At 32.7% G+C, this 24,226-nt stretch overlaps 1 protein-coding gene across 2 annotated transcripts in view; it reads right to left on the reverse strand.

Moving 5' to 3' along the window:
• Nucleotides 1-2,750: 2,750 nt before the first annotated feature.
• LOC148613172 (kynurenine formamidase-like) overlaps nt 2,751-24,226 on the reverse strand; it is a 28,189-nt gene continuing 6,713 nt past the window's right edge. For both annotated transcript variants that reach the window (XM_088586376.1, XM_088586375.1), the window contains exons 5-12: nt 23,754-23,802; nt 20,795-20,880; nt 19,776-19,854; nt 18,381-18,484; nt 15,041-15,119; nt 12,409-12,544; nt 9,314-9,418; nt 2,751-6,528 (exon numbers count right to left, since the gene is read on the reverse strand). In XM_088586376.1, coding sequence (XP_088442502.1) covers nt 6,460-6,528; nt 9,314-9,418; nt 12,409-12,544; nt 15,041-15,119; nt 18,381-18,484; nt 19,776-19,854; nt 20,795-20,880; nt 23,754-23,802 — 707 coding nt within the window. In that variant the 3' untranslated portion in view covers nt 2,751-6,459. The remainder of the gene's footprint in view (nt 6,529-9,313; nt 9,419-12,408; nt 12,545-15,040; nt 15,120-18,380; nt 18,485-19,775; nt 19,855-20,794; nt 20,881-23,753; nt 23,803-24,226) is intronic.

Below are 24,226 nucleotides of genomic sequence, written 5' to 3' on the forward strand. Positions count from 1 at the left end.
GTCAGTGTATGTAAGCAATATTCATGTTTCTCAACAGTTTTTAGCATTTTACTTGTTAGGTGTTAATTTTTCTTAGATTTTTTTATTATTTTGTTATGTTAATCCAAGAAAATCATTTGTATCCTGTACTAGTAATGTATTTTAATTGAACAATTTTTGTCATGTTATTTCTCTATATTTCAATCCCTTTAAAACACAAGTTTTCCAAACCACTTAAAAACTTAGCCCTGATATCAAATTACTGCAACTATTCTAATTTTCTTATTTTAATGGTAGTTGAGCTGTATGATGATATAAATGTAGAGAATCACTGTGCTTGTCCATGTGGCTATAGATGTGACGATCTAATTAAAATTAGACCCATCAATTGTTCCATTCAGTCACAATTAAACCTATCAATTATTCCATTCAGTCACAGCATTTATGATCTAACAACACTCCATTCTTTCTGTTCTGATGACCTTTCTGATCAGCCAATTAGATTTGTAGATATGAATGAATATAGTATAGGTACTCTAACAGAAAAAAACATAAATTATAGGATTCAATGATTCTTACACTGTAAAATGGGTTTTAAGTATCAAAAGTTTTTCTTTCATCATTTCAGTAGAAAATTTAATATACTGTTAACATAAATTTTCAGTTTCTTATTTTCACGGATGCTGTCAAGTGAACATATTCGCAGATATCAATTTTCCTGGTTTCAAAAAAACAGTGTAATAAAGTGTTAAATATCAACTTTGCAGGTACTATTTTTCTCACTTTCCTGTCCACCATGAAAAAAGCAAAAATTTGTGTACACTGTGGAAATAAATACGATTACAGTAATTTAATAACACATTATTTGTCATATTTTATGATTTTTTTCCCTGTTATTCCAGTCATATATACCAATTGAGAATAGAGGGGAAAACTGGATCAAAACAAATGAACACTTTGAATTAAGTCATTTTGATCAATATTTTAGATGTATAATGATTACATACAAAAACAAAGAAATTAGCTCTTTCACTAAAAATTTAAAGTTAATTCTGCCTCAACCTACAATTAAAAGAATTCGTTTAAAACTTTGAATAAAAGCGTAGGTTATAAATTAAAAGGTGCGCATATATACCAAGCCCTTCCATGCACCAGATAATCATTTAAATTTGTTCGATTATCAAATTTTCTATACATGAAACTTTGTTGGAGTAGCTATATAGTATTGATCTCAGTATCGTATTAATTTTCCCATAGACTTCTATAGTGAAGTGCATATTTTAAGGATTTAAAAAAAAAATGTAAATTGATTCAATAAAACTTTCACTTATGTAGCATTTCTAAGGACATGTGAAAAAATAATTTCCCGCAAAGAAAATAGGGTGAGTCCACGAAGATTGGACAGAAAGGTAGTCTTGAACTATAAATAGCCATTTTCCCTACTTTCATTTTCGTTTTGCACTCACCAAACCAACCTTTTCAGTGGAACATTTTTATGATATTATGTTCGATTTTCTTTTAAAAAAATTCTTCATCTTATAGTGTGATGTTTGCTCTATTTTATAAGTCATTGTTCATATTGTTTGACAAAACATTAGTTTGTAGAGAGGCAAAAAGAAAATGCACTATATTTTTATAGCATCCATGTTTTGACGTACACCCGCTCAGGGATATGCAATACGATACTGGTACCTATTGTCAGATGCATGCAACGGGAGATAATCCCCAATTATAAATATTTCTGGTGGAAAGAGGAATCTTTTTTTCTAAGTCCAATATGTATCCTGTTTAACAGACCTATAACATATCATTCTGAATTATATAAAAATTTTGACACAGAATAAAATATTAAAAGATCGTTTTATATATTTTTTATCCCATTTACTGTGGTCCTTATTCTCAGCCAAGTAACAGGCAGTGAATGAAGCATGGTGGAAAAAAACCTTTCACATCAACAGTGTAATTTCACTTTTAGTATCTTCAAATGAATCATTTTTCTGTCTATGAACAATAAAAATAGCACATTTATATTTTGAAGAAATGCCACTTTCTGTTTTTTGTTTTCACAATAAAAAAAAACCTAATTACCAAAAATTTATCAATTTAAATGACGGTCACATTACCTGTGTAGTCTATAATTAGCCACCACATCCATTCTTAATAGGATAATTAATTGGAAAGAGTGAATAATTAAAATTTGATCATGAGTGCCAATGAACTTCTAGATTTAATGAATGTGCGGAACTTGTTCTCAGCTAAAGTTTAATCTTTTTATCAAATATAGATTTTTATTTTGAAATAATTTTCTTATTGCATCTTAAATTTATTCCTTGTTCTCTCTAAAATTCAAAACCCACGTGTTCCACAATTTCATAAAGTAAATCTTTGCAGATATTTTGGTTATTTACGGTAACCAATTCATTTTCCTATTTATTATATAGATATTGGTAATTATTTGTCGCTATTTTCAATTTTGCGAACAGCAGATTGATTCTCGTGTTGTGATATTTTGCGACGTTTTGGTAAGAAAAAGTCTGAGGGGAAATTATAGAATTTATTTCAGTGTGAATTATCAAAATTTTTTACACAGCAAACATGATTGCTGTCTATATAATTATCCTTAATTATATTATTTATAGATACTGGAAGTACGGCATGAATTAGATACTTCATAGACCATAAATACTACAGTTCATATGTTACAGACATTTAATCTGCTTGAAATGCCCTATCCACAACTGCGACATTTTTAAAAGTAATCAACACAATAGTTTTCATAAAATGTTTATTTATATATTGACATGTATTATATTTTCTTACTGCATATACAATTCATCTTGTTTAAGAATCCAAAACACACATTAAAAAAAAATAGTACAAAGTATTTACACAACACCAAACTAACTTAAAATACTGGTAAAGGCTCCTCCATTTGCAGCCGCCATCCCCTCAGCCCTTTAGGAGAACATGAGAAATATTTCAGTCATCATTTTTTTCAAAATAAAACCCGTTATTTGTACCTGTAGTTCTTACATTATATTGCTTTGTACCTGAGGAAGAAATAATAAATTAAACCAACCATAATTTCATAAAAATGTATGTAGTAAAACTTAAGAATTATTTTAGTGCTAAAGAATTCCCGTCTATCCAAATTCCAGGAGGATTACTGATACATATCATTGGCAGATCCAGAGGGGGAATGCAGGGGTTGGAACCACCTTTTTATTGGAAAATTTGTCTGGTCTTGGCCCCTGGATTACATTCTTTTGATTACCACTATAACCTTGGTTCCCTTGATTACTCATTCATGTGTAAATGTGACAAAAAATGGCAAATATGTCCTAGCACCCCTAGGTGCCCTGAGGAACCCTGGCTGGAACCCACCTTTTCAAAGTGTCTGGATCCTCCCCTGCATATCAACAAACAAAACTCCTATCGATAATAAATACAATGTGTAGGTATCTCAAAAATGACATGTGCATGTATGTGTAAATCCTTCAGAAGGTGTAAAAAGAATAAAATAATAATAACCATATGCCTTCAACTGATGGTAATATAAAATTTATTTATCGATACAAATCTATTTTTATAATAACCAGTCATTGTTTCAGTCCTAATATTTTTAACAGTTACTACCAGAACTGATTACAGACTATGATCTGATTCTTGTCTTAAGAACTCTGAACAAAATGAAAAAAAAATATGGACTGCTCAATTTGATGGTATTTTGAAGCATATGTATTTATAAATAATTTTACTTTTTGTTAAGATTAAAGCTCAATTAAGTTTGATTTTAAACTTAACAGGTGACGAAATAAATACCCTGCCAATGAATGATGCTATCGTGAACGTATTTTTAAATGGGGAATAATATTTTGGATCAAAATATTTTAAAGATGCTGAAAAAATTTATATATTTTGCTCAAGGGTTGGCCGAAAAAAAATATTCAACCCAGAGGAAACTCTACACATGTATAAAGTAATAGGTCACCATATACATGTGTATGAAGCGATATTGGTCAACACTACATGTGTAAGTCATAGGTCACTCTCAACTCTCACAAACTTTGCATGAGACTTACACAATTGCAGCTGATTCAGCTGCACTTACCAGTGATATTTGTTGTTTTTTTTTCTCTTTGACCTACCAAAATTTTGCCATATCTCAAGTATTTGCGATACTGAAAGCTTGGCAGCACTGCATGAGAATGGACAAAACTTCATACAACCCTGCCCCACCACCCACACTGTCCCCCTTATTTTCAGATATTTTAACACTGGTGATGAAACTTTATGAAGACATGAAATTCAGAGCAGGATAAGATTTAGATGAGACTTTATAGATATATGTATTCTTGATTACAGAAAACATTACAGTCTATTTAAACTATCAAAAAATATGTTGTACAGGAAAATCACAAAAAGTCCATATGTGAAGCATCAAACTCTATAACTGACACAAACATTCTTTCACAAAAAAATATGTAAGAATATTTTTCAAAATACAACTTATAAAAAAAGCAACAAGCAAAAACTTGTGTATAAAAAATAAAAGGGCAAGACAAAATATTGCAACGGTTCTATATAAAGTTGAGGTATTTATTGATAGCTTACCATCCATTGTGAACACGACTGTACCAGTAAATGCAAATTTCAATTAATATTTTAACCCTGCATAATCCTGAAACACTTGCTTAAACTGAGTAAAATCTTCAGTAAAAAAGGAGTATGGTTTAAACAGGCTTTATAATGGATGTAACACATTTACAGAATCAAGTAGTAGTCTTTGCAAGAATCATGCAAATTCTGGAATATGTGATACAACCCATAAAATGCTACACATTTTTATTTTTGTTAAAAAATTGTTTTTCTTTTGTCTTTTAAAAAATAGGTCTATATGATGAAATGTGTAATCATTCATTCTAATCTGTCTGCACTAAAAGGGAAAAACCACCTTTGCATTAAGAAAAGTCATACCCATGTAAACAAAAAATTAAAAACCTTTAATGCAAAATGCACTTTTGTAAAATGCTCAAGGCTATGCAAAATTTGAAATCTAAGAAATATATGTGGATAGCCATCTTGCAGAACTCTCCTACCTGAAGAAAGATCATTGGCAGACTTTATTGATTTTTGCCGATAGCTTCTGATTAGCTCATGACATAACTAAGTCAGTTTGGTACTGATACCAGTACTGCATATAATATGTAAACAAAGAATATTCCATAAATATTTCTACAATCCTGTTAATCTAATAACACATGCTGTCTTGTTAAGCTTAAGATTACACAAATGATTAAAAAGAAATATCTAAAAAGTTTCTTGAACGGCAACACGAACATTCTTCGGAAGTAGCCATTACACAAACAAGTCTTCTGGCTGCAAATCCCATTGTTCATCAATGTTTTTGACATTTGTTTACACGTTGTTCCTCACCTTCTTCTTCTTTATATTTTGGTTTGAAAGTATTGGTGAAAAGTCTTAAGTTTAGGGTTTTCTTAGGACATTGTAATCAATTACCTATTTACTTTCACTTTATAAACTGACTTTGTGACGTCACAGCTAAACTGATCATGGTGGTGCCCATAGGCGCAGGAAATTCAAATTTCCTTATTATTAATCGTGATTTATTAGTTAAGACAGGAAATTATTTTGTTTCAATTTTAATGAACATTTAGCAGATTAGTTTGGATATTTATTACTTGCACAATACATGGTCTTCTTCTTTAAAAGATAATTCCCGCTGAAATTTCAATAGTTTCTAATGTATTTCAGTGTCGTTCACAGAGTTATCTCCCTTAATTTAGATTCCTATAGTACATTCTTTATAATTTATATCTCCTATGAAAAGGGATTACATGAAAAGACACATGTTAATTTCTGTTCATTATAACATTTTAAACAAAATATTGGGTCAACTTGCTGTTGGATGTCATTTTCTTTCTTTGGTAGCAATGGCCACGTTTTTAATGGATAAAAAATCATAAGCATACCAGTATGTCCAGTAGTTTCAGAGTAGAAAATTTTTGAAAATAATAAATTAATCTCAGAAAAAAAACAACAAAGAAGACAATAACTCCAACATACATGAAAATTTGTCTTTGGTTAGATCTCATCATGCTGAACATAATACCCTGTCAGAATTTAGCTAATTCTAATGGTTCAGGAGATATTTACAAAAAAATACTATTTGACCCCTATTCAATTTTTAGTTATTGAACAGCCATGTTTTTCTTTCAACTGATCAAAAATCAAAGCACAAACTTTGTAAAGTATACACTAAGGAAGAAGCATAAAAAGTTTCATTGAATTCTGTCCATTATTTCCAAAACAAAAAATGTATGAAAAAATGTTAATCTTGTTTGCAACAACAATGGATGCCATGTGAGCTAAAATAGATATCCAAATATATGTCCTTCACCATAAAGCCTGAACCCTCCAAGATAACTGAATCAACTTGAACTGTTCATTGATCACAGTCTAACATCCAGTCTTTGATAAGCATACTATCAACCCATCCAGGTTTAGATTCATCATGGAGACCATTTCCTATAAAAAAAGGATAGGGAATAAATGAAACATTAAATGATACTCCTCCACATAATGGAGAAAAAAGGGGGATGATAAAATATTCAAAAGAAACTCAAAACCTGTGATTTTCATCTTGATTTTGCTGAAAATTGAACTTGAGCTGTACTGGGTATTTTATGGTACTAAATAATTGTACAAAGTTTAAAAAAAAATCAATGATCAGTTCTCAAGTTATAATCTGGAAACTGTTGGGAGATGGACAAACGAACAGACAGATTCTTGTATTACAATAAATATTGTTGAAAAATAGTAAAAATGAAAGTGCTGTTAATCACTGTGATGATTGTCGCAATGAAAGTGCTGTTAATCACTGTGATGATTGTAGCATGATCAGAATGATTTACAATAATACTAATTATAAATTTGCATTATCTTTTACCATGTTTAATATGCAAACTGATTGCCAATGTGTAGATCATTAGTTAAGCAGTATTCAATTTCACACACATTTACAAATTTTGTTTCATTTCACCTATTTCACAAATTTTAAAACCACCCAAAAAATTACTTTACAATTAAGGAAGTAGAACTAAGGTAAGGGACACAAATCAATGGAACGTTTGTATACACCATTTTACATCAATCTCATGTAAACATCAAAGTAACTTTGACTGATTTCATTCTGTTTCAAAGGAAAGCTTGAAAGGCTTTGGTGAAATTAAGTATGATACAAATATATCACTGATTTCAAGAGTTGTTTCCCTTATCCTAGGTCTACTTCCTTCAATTAAAAAACTAGGGGCATGTTTTCCATCACAGTATGTATTTGTTATATGCAAAGGTGTAAGGCCATTAAGCTATGAATATTGCAAGAAAATATCCACTTTGTTGTCATAACATAAAAGTTGTTCATAACAAAGTCAAATATATAAGTATAAGGAAAAATTATTTTGTGGCATTAGTTCATTGTAATGATGTCATAATAGTACTATAGTTTAAGGCCATTTAGCAAAAAATGCTGAGCATTATAAATTTTGTGGGTTTTTTTTCTGACATACAAGTATTTACATCCATAAAACTATGTCCACACCCAAGAAACAACTTTATATTTTCACATATGATAAACTATATGTAATAATGAATGTATTCACTAAATATGAAATTGTTTCTAGGGAGTGGATACCATTTTCTTGCCAATAATATGACCAGAAAGTGACCAAAAAGAACAAAATTTGACAGAAAATCTCAATATTAGTTAACTTCAAGCATTTTTGTCTCTTTTCAATGCAAGAATTATCAAAAGTCTGTATGTTTTCTCATTTGTGATGGATTCAAGTATCCAATTTATAATCAAATCATTCAACACTTAAAGATTAATTTTAAATTGAATTTTAGGCCAATAAGACTCTTTATTGCCCCTTCTCCTCTGAACAGAAATGTTATTACAATACCAGAATTTCAAATAACGTTTGATTTCTAAATTCTAGTTTTTATACAACATAATTATACTCAGATAAAACCAATTTTAGATAAAGAAAATAATGTCCTTGAAGTGCATAAGAGACACTTTCCATCAATTTGATTTTTCTGCTCAGTTATACTGGATCAAAATCACTGCTCTTCACATCCTGTTTATTAATCATTAAGGATTAATAAATGATGATTTTGTTATTCCATCCATGCGAGACCCAAAAAGGAAGTTAAGGACGTTAACAATCTCCTAAATCAAAGATTTTGACTGATAAGTACATGTACAATGGAACTTGTTCAACATATTCAATGCTTCTTAATACAATCTGCAAAAACTATATTTCCTAAATGCAAATTTATTAATTGACATCTTTTAAGGCCAAAAAGAAGTCCCTCAAATCAGCATTTGATTTAAGGACTGGCTGAGGGATTTTTAAATGTCCATGTCTACTCTGTGAGGTCTTACATGGTTGGGATGTAAAGAGTAGATCTTGATTTTATTTGAAGCAATTATAAAATATCATTTACCCGTATAATTGCATGAAATTAAAGGATATCTTGAATAACATAAAAAGAATTACATATGGACTATATTTATGTAATGCTTGGAAATAGAAGGGAAGATCTCATGAAGAATCAGTGACATAAGGTATTTTAATTCGAAAGGATCAAAAAACCTAAAAATGTTGCATATAAATGAAAAAAATCTTGCATTTTAATAAAATGATGATGAATATTAAAAAAATATTGTACAAATATTATTTCCATGAAATATCTTGAATAATGATAAAAATAAAATGTTGAATATGCAAGTACATGTATCCTGATAAGTGAAGAATTTTGCAACACATCACTTGCAATACTTTCTGATCTTAAATTTGTATTCAAAATACCAAGTATTGAATGTTTTAGGTTTTGCTTCCTGTTTCAACAGTTTTGGTTTCAAATACTTCTTCTGTAAAATCAATATTTGGATTTAGATCTTCCTCTATATTTGATTTTAAGGCTTCTTGTGGGAGGTTAGCATCGACTATGGAATATATACGAGTGATAATTTTGTATTGTTGTCCTTTAAATAAAGAAGAAGTTAATGCACAAGTAATTGGTCCAAGTGTTTCTAGAAAAGCAGAGGATGCTTACCCTACCGGTGCACCAGGTCCATGCTCCCAGTTTTTAGTGAGTCGAATTTGCAGATTTACTTTGTAACTTTGTATTATTTTGGTTATTCTATATCTTTTTGTTGTGTCTGTCTGTTCTCCATGTCTGGTCTTTGTCCCTGGACTTCTGATTTCCTCCAGAATCTTGGTTGCCTTGGTTACACTTTAAATCATACCTTAGTTAAAATGTAGTTCTCATGTTGCATATCTTCTATCACGTTAAAATGGTCTGTATCAGGAACTTCTATATACTTTGTACATATGCCACCTTTCCTCAATTCCTAGTAGAAAAAAAAACAATTTATTAGGCCAACTTAAAATTACTTCTATATTCTGAACACCCTCTTATCTCTTTAATTCACAATACTTTACTTGTTATTTTCATTGCTATATCAATATCATAATAAAATGCTTCGCGGGCCGCAGCTTAATACCACTGCAAAGGTAGAACCCTGAACAGTTTGGGCAAATATGGAAACACCATTCATCCTTGATACAGCTTAGGTTTTTTACTGTGATAGACATTTGACACAGGATAACAGTTTGACCCTTTTTGACCCCTAATTCCAAAACAGTTCCAGCAGCACTCTCAAAAACTGATCTGAACTTTCTTTTTTTGAGGGGGTAATTGTACTTTATGGTAGAATTTCAAAAAGATCCACTGTTTTTACACTCGTTATCATTCAGAAATCAGAAAAATTCCTTGCCTCTGGCCCCTATGTGGCTATTAATTCTGATTGGCTCTAATCACACCCCCAAAAATCAATCTCTGTCTTCTTTGGAGGTAATTGATAACTTGCAGTATAATTTCAAAGAGATCCAATCAGCTTTACTCAAGTTATTGCAAGAATATCAGGAAAACGCATGTTTCTGGACACTTTCTTGCCCCTAATTCCAAAATGCTTCGGGCCATAACGCCAAAAATCAATACCAATCTTCCTTTTGTGGTTAGGAACATTGAAAATTCAGATAAAAACCAAGCAATATTTATACTGTTGTACGAAAAAAGTGTCTATAGAGGATGACAAAGAAAATAATAACAACAACGCCAAGCAATCATATAAAAACTTTCAGCGTTGGTATAAAAATAACTATAGTTTTCTTTAACAATGTAAAACATATCCTCATTAAATTTTTGGGACTACGGTGAAAGAACTTTAATTCTTGGATACAAATTTTCGTAATCAGGGAAAATACACAGGTTTGTGGGTTCTTGAATTCATGGTTTTGTGGTTTTCAGTACACACATCAATGGGAATCTGCTTTTCATTGGGAACCAAATTTCGTGATCTGGCTCACCCACAAAAACCACAAAAATTGGTATCATACAAATAATAGTAATTTCACAGTATGAAAAGGCCCTTCCTTCCCTTGTTGGTTTGAAAGAAAAATGGTCTGAGCATTAGGCAATTATTTAAATCTAAAGTGTATAAGTGTTTGTAAGAATCAGTCAAAATGGGAAAAATCAGAAACATGCATGTCAAATACCCACCAATCTGACAATATAATTTCACTCAAGGATGTTTTCTCTATTGAAAAGACCATTATTTGATCTCTGCATCACTGGATTTGCATAGAAATTTTTCAATGGAATGTTAGGAAAATGAGGTTTTGACAGAGTTATGTGCCCTTGAAATGTTCATTTATTTTCAGTGCATTTCGATGAAATTGTAACTCAATGGTCCAGCATGATATGGAAAATCTTGTCTGTTTTCTTTGATTCTGATGGTGCAAATAGTCAAATCATGCTATCAAAATTATGGGGTTTTTCATACCATGTTTCACCCACTGTCTCATTCTTACAAGGACTGACAATTAATGGCCTCACTGTTACTTTATGCAAATTTAAATGCGTATTGAGCGTATGAAACTAGTTTATTTGCATAATCACTTCAGAATATAAATTTTGTACAAGTAAAAAAGAATACTACTTAAAGAAGAAATTTATGAGCAATTTTCAGTCTGAAAATGTAAGACACCTGCTTAAAAAAATATTCTAATTTGACGTCCTGTAAATGTCAAGCAATATATTTAGATATATGTACCCCTGGGCAATTCAGATGTAAAAACTGTCTTTTTTTTGTAAAGAAAAGTTCAGAAAATAAGGCAAAATGTGCCATTTAACAAGAAATCTACCCACTCCAAGGCACATAATATATTCATAAGAATGTTTTAAGGAACTCAATGTAAACCTGCAACATCACAATACAATTGCATACCAAAAAATCAATTTAATATCAGAGCTTTTAGAAAGAAAATCCAAGCCCTATGGTGTGTAATGGACAGACAGAGTACAACTCCTCTTCAGTAGAGTTGGTAGGGTACTAAAAAGATATTTCACATTTGAGATCAAGTTTTTTTTTTAAACTGAAATAGTTTTGAAAAATATAACATGAATAGGTATGGTGTATATGTCAAAGAGACAACAACTCCATGGGGATGATTATGTCAGCCAAAGGCCCGTCATTGGTCTTCAATGAATGACAAGGAAACCCTCATACCACAGGGCAGGCTGCAGCTGGCCCAAATCAGAGATAAATCACTGCTTTCAACATTATAATTTTGCACTTTTGAATGCCTTTTCAGTACAAAACTTTGTTATATGACATTTTAAATTTGTGACAAAGATTCATATCCAAGTCACTAGAGAAAACCACATCCATAAAGCTCTAAAAATAACAAGATTGCTACATGTACCAGTATGAAAAAAAATTATGAAAATACAACAACCAAAGACAGGCCTTTGAGTAGTAGTCTTAGTAAGAATCATGCAAATTTTGTTAAATGGGTCTATATGATGAAATATATAATTATTGATTCCAATTGTCTGCTCTTAGTAGATAATCCACATTGAAAATTCAAGTTTCTATTGTATTTTAGTGTCATTCAGAGTTACCTCCCTTAATTTTGAATTCTGTAGTACATTCTGTACAATTTGTATCTGGTAAGAACAAGGGTTATGTGAAAAGCCACATGCTAATTTCTGTTCACTATATCAATTTAAACAAAATATCAAATAAAAATAAGTAAGCTTTCCAACCATGAATCACATTTTGCATGATTCGTATCTGGAGTACTACTTAACAACAGCAAGAAATTCCCCAAAGGTATCTTACATTTAAAAAGGCTGTCTACATAAAAAAAACATAAATCACTTATGCCATTTTGTCCAAGCAAAGTGTACCTTTTCTTAACTTTCCATCTTCTAATTTCTTACAATTAAAGAATTTAAAAACTTCAGATTTTGAATATTATACTAATGCTAACATACCTGTTCAAAATCTGTACTCTGCTGATGGAACACAGGTGAATCATGTTGACCTACAGCTATAGTGATCTGTCTTTTAGAGCTGTGACGGATTATATCATTTATGTACTTCTTTGGACTATTATCCCAGGCAACTTCCCTGAAAGAATAATCCAGGGAACAAAGGTTCTAGCAGGAATCAAAAGGATGTAATCCAGGGACAAAGACCAATCATGGAAAACAGACACAACAAAGAACATGAAGTAACATGTAATAAATCATACATACAAAGCAAATGAGCAACTTGGACTCCACTAAAAACTGGGAGCATGGACCAGGTGCACCAGTAAGGTAAGCATCCTCTGCTTTTCTAGAAACATCCGCCAAGTTGCTCATAAAAAGTCAAGTCCGGGGTAAACAAATGAGGAAAGGAAAACTATGACCGTTGAATAAATCAGTTTTCATGGTGCAGATGGATACACCATAAATTATTGATTAGTTCATTTACTGATTAAACAATCGACATAGATCAATCTATCCGAATGAAGGAACCCAGTCATCAAATTTCATTAACTAGTAATTATTAGATTGGCACATAACTATATGTTATCTGGTTTTTAATATGATGTGCTACAAGGCTCTTCAGACCTCAGCTGTGGTTAAGAAAGTGATAAACATGTGACCACTGTCATAGACCACAGACTGGCCATGTGTGTCATTATTTAACCCCTCGCTATTGGTTACCCTTTGAGTAAAATAATGCAATATAAATGACCAGCCTATGGTAAAACAATGATAAAATGGAGTTTCCATAATATATTTCTTATTAATCACAGGAAAATATCTAGTGAAACAGCATATATTTTTCAGCGATTGAGTCAAGCCAGGGAGCTGAAAACTTCATACATTTCTATTCCCTCGATTTTACTGATATTTTTTTGTATTAAGTATATGTATATTCACATTCAGATGCCAATGTTTATAATCCTTTAAATAATATGGAAATACCAGTAGTCCTTCTCAGATCCCTAGGAGGGAATAACTCAGATGTCAGACAGAAAAAAATGTATTCCACAAATGATCTACCTGTGGATAAAATAATTCCCTAACCATGGTCACAGTAAGTTATGCGTAAAGCTGAGAAAAGTTAGCTATCATGATTTATAGATTAATATAACCCAACTAAAGTGGTTGAAATATTAAACAATATTTGATAAATATGTAGCCTGAATATTCTTCTATTAAATGTCAAACAAATTTTTATGATTGTATATGCTGATCTACTTAAGGGATGGATGAAAGATAAGAGTCATCAGCCACAATTATTGTTTTGTTTAATCTAGTTCCAGTGCAAAGGTGACATTCTTGGTTATACACTGTACCTGCATTTAATTATCATCTGATTTAAGTGAGGAATGTCTCCTACATAACAGAATATTTATAAGTTCTGATTAAATTATTGTAGGTTAAAAATCAATATTAAAATATGAATCTAACTTTAAATGCCTACGCAGCTTTTAGGGGGTTCAGTAAATCAAATGGAGAATAATATACCATATATGGAATGTTGAGATGGTTTGAATATGTAAGTAAACACCTCTTGACTTGACCTTGATGACCTAAGATCCACATGTACAGGCCCCTTTTTTTCATTACAATTGTTGATTAAATTGCACCACTGATACAAGTTAAAAGATTAATCCAATATACTGTAAAAATTGACAATTTCCTGTCTTTGACATTCTGATTGAATCACTGGCATAGGTTATTACCAATTGTTATCAATCATGTTTAATTTACCATAGTAACAACCTACAAGTAGTGTGAAATTCTGATTGGATTGTTGACAAGGTTTTAAACAATGGCTGTCAATCGTGTTAAAGTTACCACAGTAATAACCTTCTGTAACATTCTTATTGAATCATTGACATAGATACTGACTAATGGCTGTATATCCTGTTAAAGTTACCATAGTAACAACCTACTATGACATTCTGATAGGATTGTTGACCTAGGTTGATTGATTGATTATAAGGGTTTAACCCCTGAGCAGCAATATTTCAGTCATATCCAGGTGATGAACATGAAATGGGTTTTAAAATGAACATGAAATGATTATGAAATGAAATAAGGGTTTGGACACAAGGATAATGGGGTTGACAAATTTTTATTGCCACTGGAAATAGGGAGAGGTTGGTAGGGTCAGACAATTTAGCTTTCTGTGGTGGAGCCCATTGGTTGCTACTCCGGTAGAATACCACAGAAGGATTCTTTAACATGTGAGGAACATGGCATCTTTCCCAACACGTTGCACCACTATGGTTTGTGGTCAGATTTTCCGTATTATGGCCTGATGACCCAAGCATTAAACATGCCAGGGGTAACCCAATCCACCACCTTGGGCACACAACCTAGTTGCTCTGTGATCAGAGTACCCTAGACCCCTGCCAGGGTTCTGAGCATTATTTAGTCGCCTTTTGCAACAAACTTAACGCTGCTGCGAACTTATTCTTTTGACACCTGGACCCGCACAAGGCTATTGAACAATGGCTGTAAACCATAGCAAAAACCTACTGTGACATCCTGATTAGATAATTGCTGTATCTATTAACCAATGGCTGTTAATCATATTAAAAATACCATAGTAACAACCTACTGTGACATTCTGATTGGATCGTTGACATAGGTATTAACCAATGGCTGTAAATCATAAACACCACTTACTAATAAGGCACCTGTAAAAAAATAAATGTATTGTTAGTAGCCAATACATTTAATACATTATATTTTAATTGACAATATCAATATTATAACAAAAGGCCCTACTACTGGTGTTGGTCTGATAAGTCAGCCAATGAGGACAATAATTTTTGCAAAATATTTATGGTAATTAAGTTTTAGATGCAGAACTGTACTGTATCTTTTCGGGTCCCTTTTGTAGATCATACATCTACGGTCCTAAAAAAGTTGTTAAAAAATGTGATGCCTGCACACTCAACAAGGACACAATTTTGTTTGACCAAATCACTAAAAGTAGGACAAAGAATTCAGAAACATATTTGAGTCTGGGAGACACAAATGATGATCCTACATGAGAATTTTTTTGGCAGCTGGTTCAGATTCGACAGGATTCACCGTATACCCATTTTGAAGGACTGTTTACCTGAAGGTCTCAGTATTATGCAAAATTTATTTACATATATTTACATGTCCTTCATCTCATAATCTGTAATTATTCTTTTTATTATCGATAGCACATAATGGCTTGTATACAGGTACATATACAATGTATTGGATAGTGTGTTTCTTCACTAATGCACAAAAATTGTATTCCATGAATTAAAGTACTTTCACAGTAATACATATTCCTCTCACTTTTCCAGTCCAATGTGAATGTCCCATAACAAAGCCGAAATTCCCAGCCAGGTAAACAAATGCTGTTCCTCCATGTGATAAATTTGCCTGCAGCTGGTTCATAATAGACAGGATTCATCATTAAGCTTTAAGTTAAGACAGGTGCAGGTGAAAATTTCTAAACCAAAGTTGTTTATAAATTTTTGATCTGGGTTGGGTTGTTGTCTCTTTGACACTGTACCAAAAATTCTAAAAATACACCAAGGCATTCATGCAGATGTGGTTTGATATGTGACTGGTAAACACCACAAAAAGACAGATAAATAACAAATCCTTTGACAGGAAAAAAAAACTAAAAATAATGTAAAACTCACAAAGAATATTCCCCACCACTCACATACTTATGGCATGAATATCAAAAATCCAATAAATTTAACTTGGATACAAAGGTAAGGTCATTTTGAGGTCATGAATGTACATATAGCTGACATATAGTCTAATGGTGATTCACACTGAATCCATGTCAGAATAAACTGCTGCTCTTTAAGCACATGATATGCCCGCTGCCCTTTTAACTTGTCCTTATGCTTTTAATGAATTTATATGATCAATTAGAAATACTGTGAATACCCCCCCCCCAAAAAAAAGGTAAATAAAAAATGCACAAAAAATTTGGCATTATCAAGGTTACCTCAATTTTAACTAAGCTTGTTGTCTTGATTTTTACACCCATACATTTTCATCTTGTTTAAAACACACTTTTCTGACAAGGTTACCAAGTACCTTTTATATTTAACAGTCGATGATCATAACAAATGGTCTGTTTTAAATGATTTTTCAACAAATAAAATTTCCTTGGCCGTTTTGGGCCTTTTTTAAAGAGTTAAACTTCTTAAAACGGAAACTAAAAATATGACATTAATACAAATTGGAAGGGAGCTTACTTCAATAGATATGAACAGTTCACCAAAGTTTCAAAAGAGTTAGTGACAGTGTTTTTGAGTAATTGTGCGAAAACTTGAAAAATTTCCCTTTTTTTAAGTATAAATATTAATGACACGGAAACGAAAAATCTTAAATTTATCAAAATCGAAAGGGAATTTATGTCAATAGATATGAACAATTCACCAAAGTTTCATTAAAATTGGTCAAAGTGTTTTTAAGTTATTGTCCGAAAACTTAAAAATCCCCACTTATTTAAGAAAAAAAATTCATAACACGGAAACGAAAAAATCTGAAATTTATAAAACTTGAAAGGGAGCTTATGTCAATAGATATGAACAATTCACCACAGTTGCATTAAAGTTGGTCAAAGCATTTTTGAGTTATTGTGGGAAATGTGGACGATGGATGGATAACGGTGTACATCTTATCTTTGACAGCGTATAAAAACTTATACTTTTGACTTTGAGGCCAAGAGTCAAGACAAAGTTGGTTGAATAAACCATAAATCTATCTAAATTGAACCCTGAGTAAACCAAACATCTATCTAAATAGAACCCTTAAAAAACCATACACCTGTCTAAGTAGAATCCTGAAAAAACCAAACACCTGTATAAATAGAATCCTGAAGAAACCAAACACCTTTCTACATAGAATCCTGGATAAACCAAACAACTGTCTAAGTAGAATCCTGAATAAACCAAACATCTGTCTAAATAGAACCCTAAATAAACAACAAACACCTGTCTAAATAGAACCCTGAATAAACCATACTCCTGTCTAAATAGAATCCTGAATAAACCATACACATGTCTAAGTAGAATCCTGAATAAACAAACATCTGTCTAAATAGAACACTGAATAAACCACAAACACCTGTCTAAGTAGAATCCTGAATAAACCAAGCGCCTGTCTAAATAGAATCCTGAATAACTCAAACACCTGTCTAAATAAAATCCTGAATAAACAAACATCTGTTTAAATAGAACAGTGAATAAACCACAAACACCTGTCTAAATAGAACCCTGAATAAACCATACACCTATCAAAACTGAACCTTGAATAATCCCAAAAACCTGTCTAATCTGAACCCTGATTAACAAAACACCTGTCAATACTGACCCTGAATAAACCAACCACCTGTTTACATCTTGAATAAACCAAACACCTGTCTGAACTGAACAAAGAATAATCCAAAAACCTGTCTAAATTGAACCCTGAATAATCCACAAACTTGTATAAACTGAACCCAGAATAATAAAAAAGACCTGTCTAAACTGAACCCAGAATAATCCAACAACCTGTCTAAATCAGACATAATCTGAAGTCCTGAGGAGTCAGCTCTTTATCCATTTCGTTAACCCAACACCAGAGCAAATCAAACAAGTTCTTAAGTTCAGAAGGAGTTTGGTTGAGACAGGCTGTGCTGTATTGCCCTTATAGTTCAGCACTAACAGTGTTCCAGGATTTTTCAAAATTTTAAGTTTTAGTGAAAAAATTCTTACTGAAGATTAACTTTCCAACAATTAAAGTCAGCTTTCAAATTTTACATATCCTTTAATTCAAGACATTTTTTTTTAAAGAGAAAGTGGATCATTATAAAAAACTTTCCCACACCAAGGTTACACTTGCCCTGCTTAACAGGAAGTGGGTACCAAGAACACTATAAAAACTGCTGAGAGTATGAAGTAAATGAAGACCTTTAATCAGAGAGTTTGACAGCATGCATTCTGACATCCAATCAACTGACAGCATCATAGCAGCTAAGTGGCTTCCAGCAGAATGTCCACAAAGATATACACCACTGGCAAAAAAAAAATCATTAAGAAAGATACATAAATGCATTTACATTTAGCGGTTTTTGGTTGATAGTTTTAAACACTAAAACTTTTAAATGGTTATATTTCAAATTTGACAAAAAATCATTCTCATTCTAATATGGCATTATATCAACATCATATCATATATCACTGAGAAGGTATTATTGTTCGTGGGGTACCAATGAATTCATAAGTTTGGTTAAAGTATTATTGTTTGTGGGGTACCAATGAATTCGTAGATTTGGTTCCCAACAAAAAGGAAATTTCCCATTCTTTTATATGAAGGAGTGGTCAAATCCACAAAATTTAGAAACTGATCATTTTCCCCTAAACCACAAAAATTGATACCCATAAATAAAATTACTTAGAAAATAGTACATGATGCTGAAGATCATATCAAAGGGTAGCTAAGGTCCATTGAATTTTTAGGAGTCACAGGCCGGTCTATTACAATCTGACTCTGATAGAACAAACTATTTGCTATATGACACCTTCTGTATATAGTTTTTGAAATTTCACAGGTCAACAAAACAAAATGTCTGACCATAATTAATAAATTTGATTAAATCATAGTCCGAAAATACAGTAAAATGTAGTTTCATTCTGTAATAACTAAGTGAAAGGTTGTATCTAACTTGCTTGGTGTGCCCCAAATATTAAATTCAACCAAAATAATTTACATAAAAATTTAATTCCATGAAAATTACCAATTACACAGATTATCAATTAAAGTAAACAAACAAAAAACCTTAAAGTTTTATAATACCTGATATATTTACCCAGGGTGACTCAAATGCAAAAATAGTCATTTTTGTCATATTAGAAAAGAAATAATACATGTTAGGTATGGTGTTGTACTCTTTAAGTTGGTCTTTATATTTGTATTTATACTCTGCTAGTATTCGGTATAAAACACTTGAATATATAGACCCATCCCATTTGTAAAGGAGTACCACACCACACCACTAAAAATTATTTCTTAAATGAATATTACCTGGTAGTTCTTTTACTCAATTCAGCTTGGCATGTGTTTCTAAAAAAGCTAAGGATGCTTAGCCTACCAGTGCACCTTGTCCATGCTCCTAGTTTTTGCTGGAATCCGAGTTGCTCATTTCACTTTTATTACTACATGTATGTATCATTTTGGTTATTTTATGTTCTTCGTTGTATGTGCCTGTTTTCCATGTCTAGAAATACAAACAGTTGACCCCAAGTAGTGCATAAGTTCAGATGGATCTTGAGTTATAACCTAGCTACCAGTAACTGATTTCTAACCTTGATTTTCTGTGTGAAGCTAAATTGAGAGCATATGCTATGGCTTTCTTACACTGACCAACCATTTCTGGCATAGAAGCTGAAATGTATCAAAAATGAAGTATATGGTCAAATACAGATTTGTTTGAAAAACTGACAACCAAGAAGTTTATACTTAACCCCAAAAACAAAATTTAGGCTTATACAAAATCTCAAGTTCTGCACATGCTAAGAACTTTGCACTCATATTTCAAACTCAAAAAAACTTTAAGAGAGGGAAAAGTTGAGAATCTATTCCTTAATTTGAATAAATTGAATTTTAATCAGCTGTTGTTTGTTGATAACTTATTTATTTGTTGATAATTTATTCATTATCTATTTAGTGGTACGTTCATACAATTAATAGAGAATGGTATATATCAGTTCATAAGTAAGTACTTAAAACTTCCAACTACCCAATTAATTTTAGGCTGTTTGAACATAAAATGAAACATTTACAAGGAAATATGTTCATCATTATAAAAACAATTTGTGTCTCTAGCTTTATGCTTAAATCCACTATAGCATCTATAAATCATTTCATCCTAAGACAATAGTTTTTTTTTAAGTTTTTACAAACCTTCTGTCCAAAGTTTTGCTAAATTTAAACAGTTGATTATATTTTATCAAGAAACAAAACTTCATAAATAAACAAGCAGTATAAATATACAATGCATTATACAAAAAGTTATTCTTAAAAATGACGAGTTTTTCAATGGTCTAATTAACTAAATATTTGGTTATATGTATATTTTCGATAAATTTGAGTTCTTCTGTGACGCAGTGCCTCAGCACTTTGATTTAAATATGGTATCGAAAAAAAAGAAAAAACAGCTACTGAGATTCTTTATTATCTTCACTTAACGTATAATAACTTAATGAACATTTCGTAGAATTGGTCTTACACTTATCCACGAAAAGTTAAAAGATTCAGACTTAAACTGCCGAAAAAAATATTGGCATAGACATGGTTGCACATAATTTCATCATTTACAGGTTACCTTTTGGTGCAAGATCATATCCTATTGCTATGGCAACAGCACCAGCTTTACATAAAGGTTTGACCATGAAACTTGATACCTCACGACTGAAAGTAAAACTAATTCTAAGATATTGCACAAAGCAGCACAACTTTCGTGTACAAGCAAGAAAATTTAACTTGATTAGACTAGATACAAATCATGTTAAGTATCAGTCTCTGTAAGAATCAGACAGTGAGTGAAATTTGGTATAAAAAAATACCATTTTGAAAGTTTAATTTGACTTTTCACACCATCAAAATCAAGAAAAACAAAGATTTTCCATATCATTTTGGTAAACCGAGTTTATAATTTCACTGAAATGCATTGTAAATCAACATTTCAAGGGCAGATAACTCTTCCAAAAACCTCATTTTTCTTGCATTCTATTGAAAAAATTCTGAGCAAATCCAGTAATGCAGAGATCAAATAATAGTCTTTTCAAATAGAGAAAACATTCTTATGTGAAATTGTATTGTCAGATCGGTGGGTTTTTGATATGCATGTTTCTGATTTTTCCCGTTTTGCCTGATTCTTACAAAAACTTACACTTAATGATTCATGCAGAATTCTGAACAAGAGCATGAACAATACATGACATGATGGTTTTTGGCTTGAAATCGGCAGCAGAATGCAGCATCTAAGAGTATATTTAGAACATCAGACAGTCTTCGAAGTTTTTATTTAAATTTCAGGATCTAAACAATAACTGACCACAAACATAACATAACAAATGTAAGCTTTTCATTGGGTTGTTCCACTTTTGGTATGTTTGAGAAAGAAATTGTACAGATAAAATCAGTTGAAACCTTTCAGGGAAACTGTCAGAAGAGACAGCTCTAGGACAGTTGTAACCTTTCAGGGGAACTGCCATAAGAGACGGCTCTAGGACAGTTGTAACCTTTCAGGGGAACTGCCATAAGAGACGGCTCTAGGACAGTTGTAACCTCTCAGGGGAACTGCCAGAAGAGACGGCTCTAGGACAGTTGTAACCTCTCAGGGGAACTGCCAGAAGAGACGGCTCTAGGACAGTTGTAACCTCTCAGGGGAACTGCCAGAAGAGACGGCTCCAGGACAGTTGTAACCTTTCAGGGGAACTGTCAGAAGAGACGGCTCCAGGACAGTTGTAACCTTTCAGGGGAACTGCCAGAAGAGACAGCTCTAGGACAGTTGTAACCTTTCAGGGGAACTGCCAGAAGAGTCGGCTCTAGGACAGTTCTAACCTTACAGGGGAACTGCCAGAAGAGTCGACTCTAGGACAGTTGTAGCCTTTCAGGGGAACTGTCAGAAGAGTCGGCTCTAGGACAGTTGTAACCTTTCAGGGGAACTGTCAGAAGAGACAGCTCCAACAAAGTGTCATAGAACAGTTCTAGAGCCAGCTCTTCTGACAGTTCTGTTACTAGAGCAGTTCTTCTGACAGTTCTGTTACTAGAGCAGTTCTTCTGACAGTTCTGTTACTAGAGCCAGCTCTTCTGACAGTTCTTTTACTAGAGCAGTTCTTCTGACAGTTCTGTTACTAGAGCCAGCTCTTCTGACAGTTCTTTCACTAGAGCCAGTTCTTCTGACAGTTCTGTTACTAGAGCCAGCTCTTCTGACAGTTCTGTTACTAGAGCGAGCTCTTCTGACAGTTCTGTTACTAGAGCAGTTCTTCTGACAGTTCTGTTACTAGAGTCAGCTCTTCTGACAGTTCTTTTACTAGAGCCAGCTCTTCTGACCATTCTTTTACTAGAGCCAGCTCTTCTGACAGTTCTGTTACTAGAGCCATTTCTTCGGACAGTTCTGTTACTAGAGCCAGCTCTTCTGACAGTTCTTTTACTAGAGCCATCTCTTCTGACAGTTCTGTTACTAGAGCCATTTCTTCGGACAGTTCTGTTACTAGAGCCAGCTCTTCTGACAGTTCTTTTACTAGAGCCATCTCTTCTGACAGTTCTGTTACTAGAGCAGTTCTTCTGACAGTTCTGTTACTAGAGTAGTTCTTCTGACAGTTCTGTTACTAGTCAGCTCTTCTGACAGTTCTGTTACTAGAGCCAGTTCTTCTGACAGTTCTGTTACTACAGCAGTTCTTGTCACAGTTCTGTTACTAGAGCCAGCTCTTCTGACAGTTCTGTTACTAGAGCCAGTTCTTTTGACAGTTCTGTTACTAGAGCAGTTCTTGTGACATTTCTGTTACTAGAGTCAGCTCTTCTGACAGTTCTGTTACTAGAGCCAGCTCTTCTGATAGTTCTGTTACTAGAGCCAGTTCTTCTGACAGTTCTGTTACTAGAGCAGTTCTTGTGACAGTTCTGTTACTACAGTCAGCTCTTCTGACAGTTCTGTTACTAGAGCCAGCTCTTTTGACAGTTCTGATACTAGAGCAGTTCTTGTGACAGTTCTGTTACTAGAGTCAGCTCTTCTGACAGTTCTGTTACTAGAGCCAGCTCTTCTGACAGTTCTGTTACTAGAGCAGTTCTTGTGACAGTTCTGTTACTAGAGTCAGCTCTTCTGACAGTTCTGTTACTAGAGCCAGCTCTTCTGACAGTTCTGTTACTAGAGTCAGCTCTTCTGACAGTTCTGTTACTAGAGCCAGCTCTTCTGACAGTTCTGTTACTAGAACAGTTCTTGTGACAGTTCTGTTACTAGAGCCAGCTCTTGAAGTGCCAGCTCTATGAGAACAGTTCTACTGGCTTTACTGCTAGAACTGTCAGAAGAGCTGTTCTTAATCTGTCGTAGAAGTGTTCTTATGACAGTTCTAGGATAGTTTTGTAAGAAGTTAGAACTGATCTCATCTGTATGGATTGTGTATGAAATTGGCAACGAAACCAAACATTGAATCAGAGCTACAAAACAGATGCCTCCCATCAGGAACAAAGCCAGAAAACAGATGCCACCCATCAGGAACAAAGCTAGAAAACAGATGCCACCCATAAACTCCTGCTTCATCGCCTGAATCTTTGTTACATACCCAAGCTGCTGCCAATATCCACCATGAATGTACACAAAAATTGGAGCATCTGAAATAATAATAACTTACTCAGGATTTTCTAAAATTATATGTTATAAAGTAGTCCTTAGTTAAACTTAGTTAATGGATTTTACTCATTATACAGTACATGTGTAAGTGTATTTTTTTTATATTGTATCAATTCTTTGTTTGGTTTAAATACAATGTAAAGAAATATTTTCTTGACATTTAATACATATGCCTATTTGAAAACAAAACCACAGTTTGTTAAAAAAGTGCTTAAAATAGTGGACTGGTTTTGATATTTCTAAAGTAAATATTATTTTCAGTAAAAATTTGTATTGGTACGACATTGGAATTTTATTCATTATATAAGCAATGGGTTTTGAAATGTCCTGATATGTCACCATTGAGAACACTTATAATCATCATTATTGAGAACACTACTGTCACCATTGAGAACACTTATAATC

Source organism: Perna viridis, chromosome 6 (genome assembly GCF_037379345.1).
Source record: "Perna viridis isolate PV_CMFRI_1.1 ecotype Kerala chromosome 6, ASM3737934v1, whole genome shotgun sequence".
NCBI classification, from domain to species: domain Eukaryota; kingdom Metazoa; phylum Mollusca; class Bivalvia; order Mytilida; family Mytilidae; genus Perna; species Perna viridis.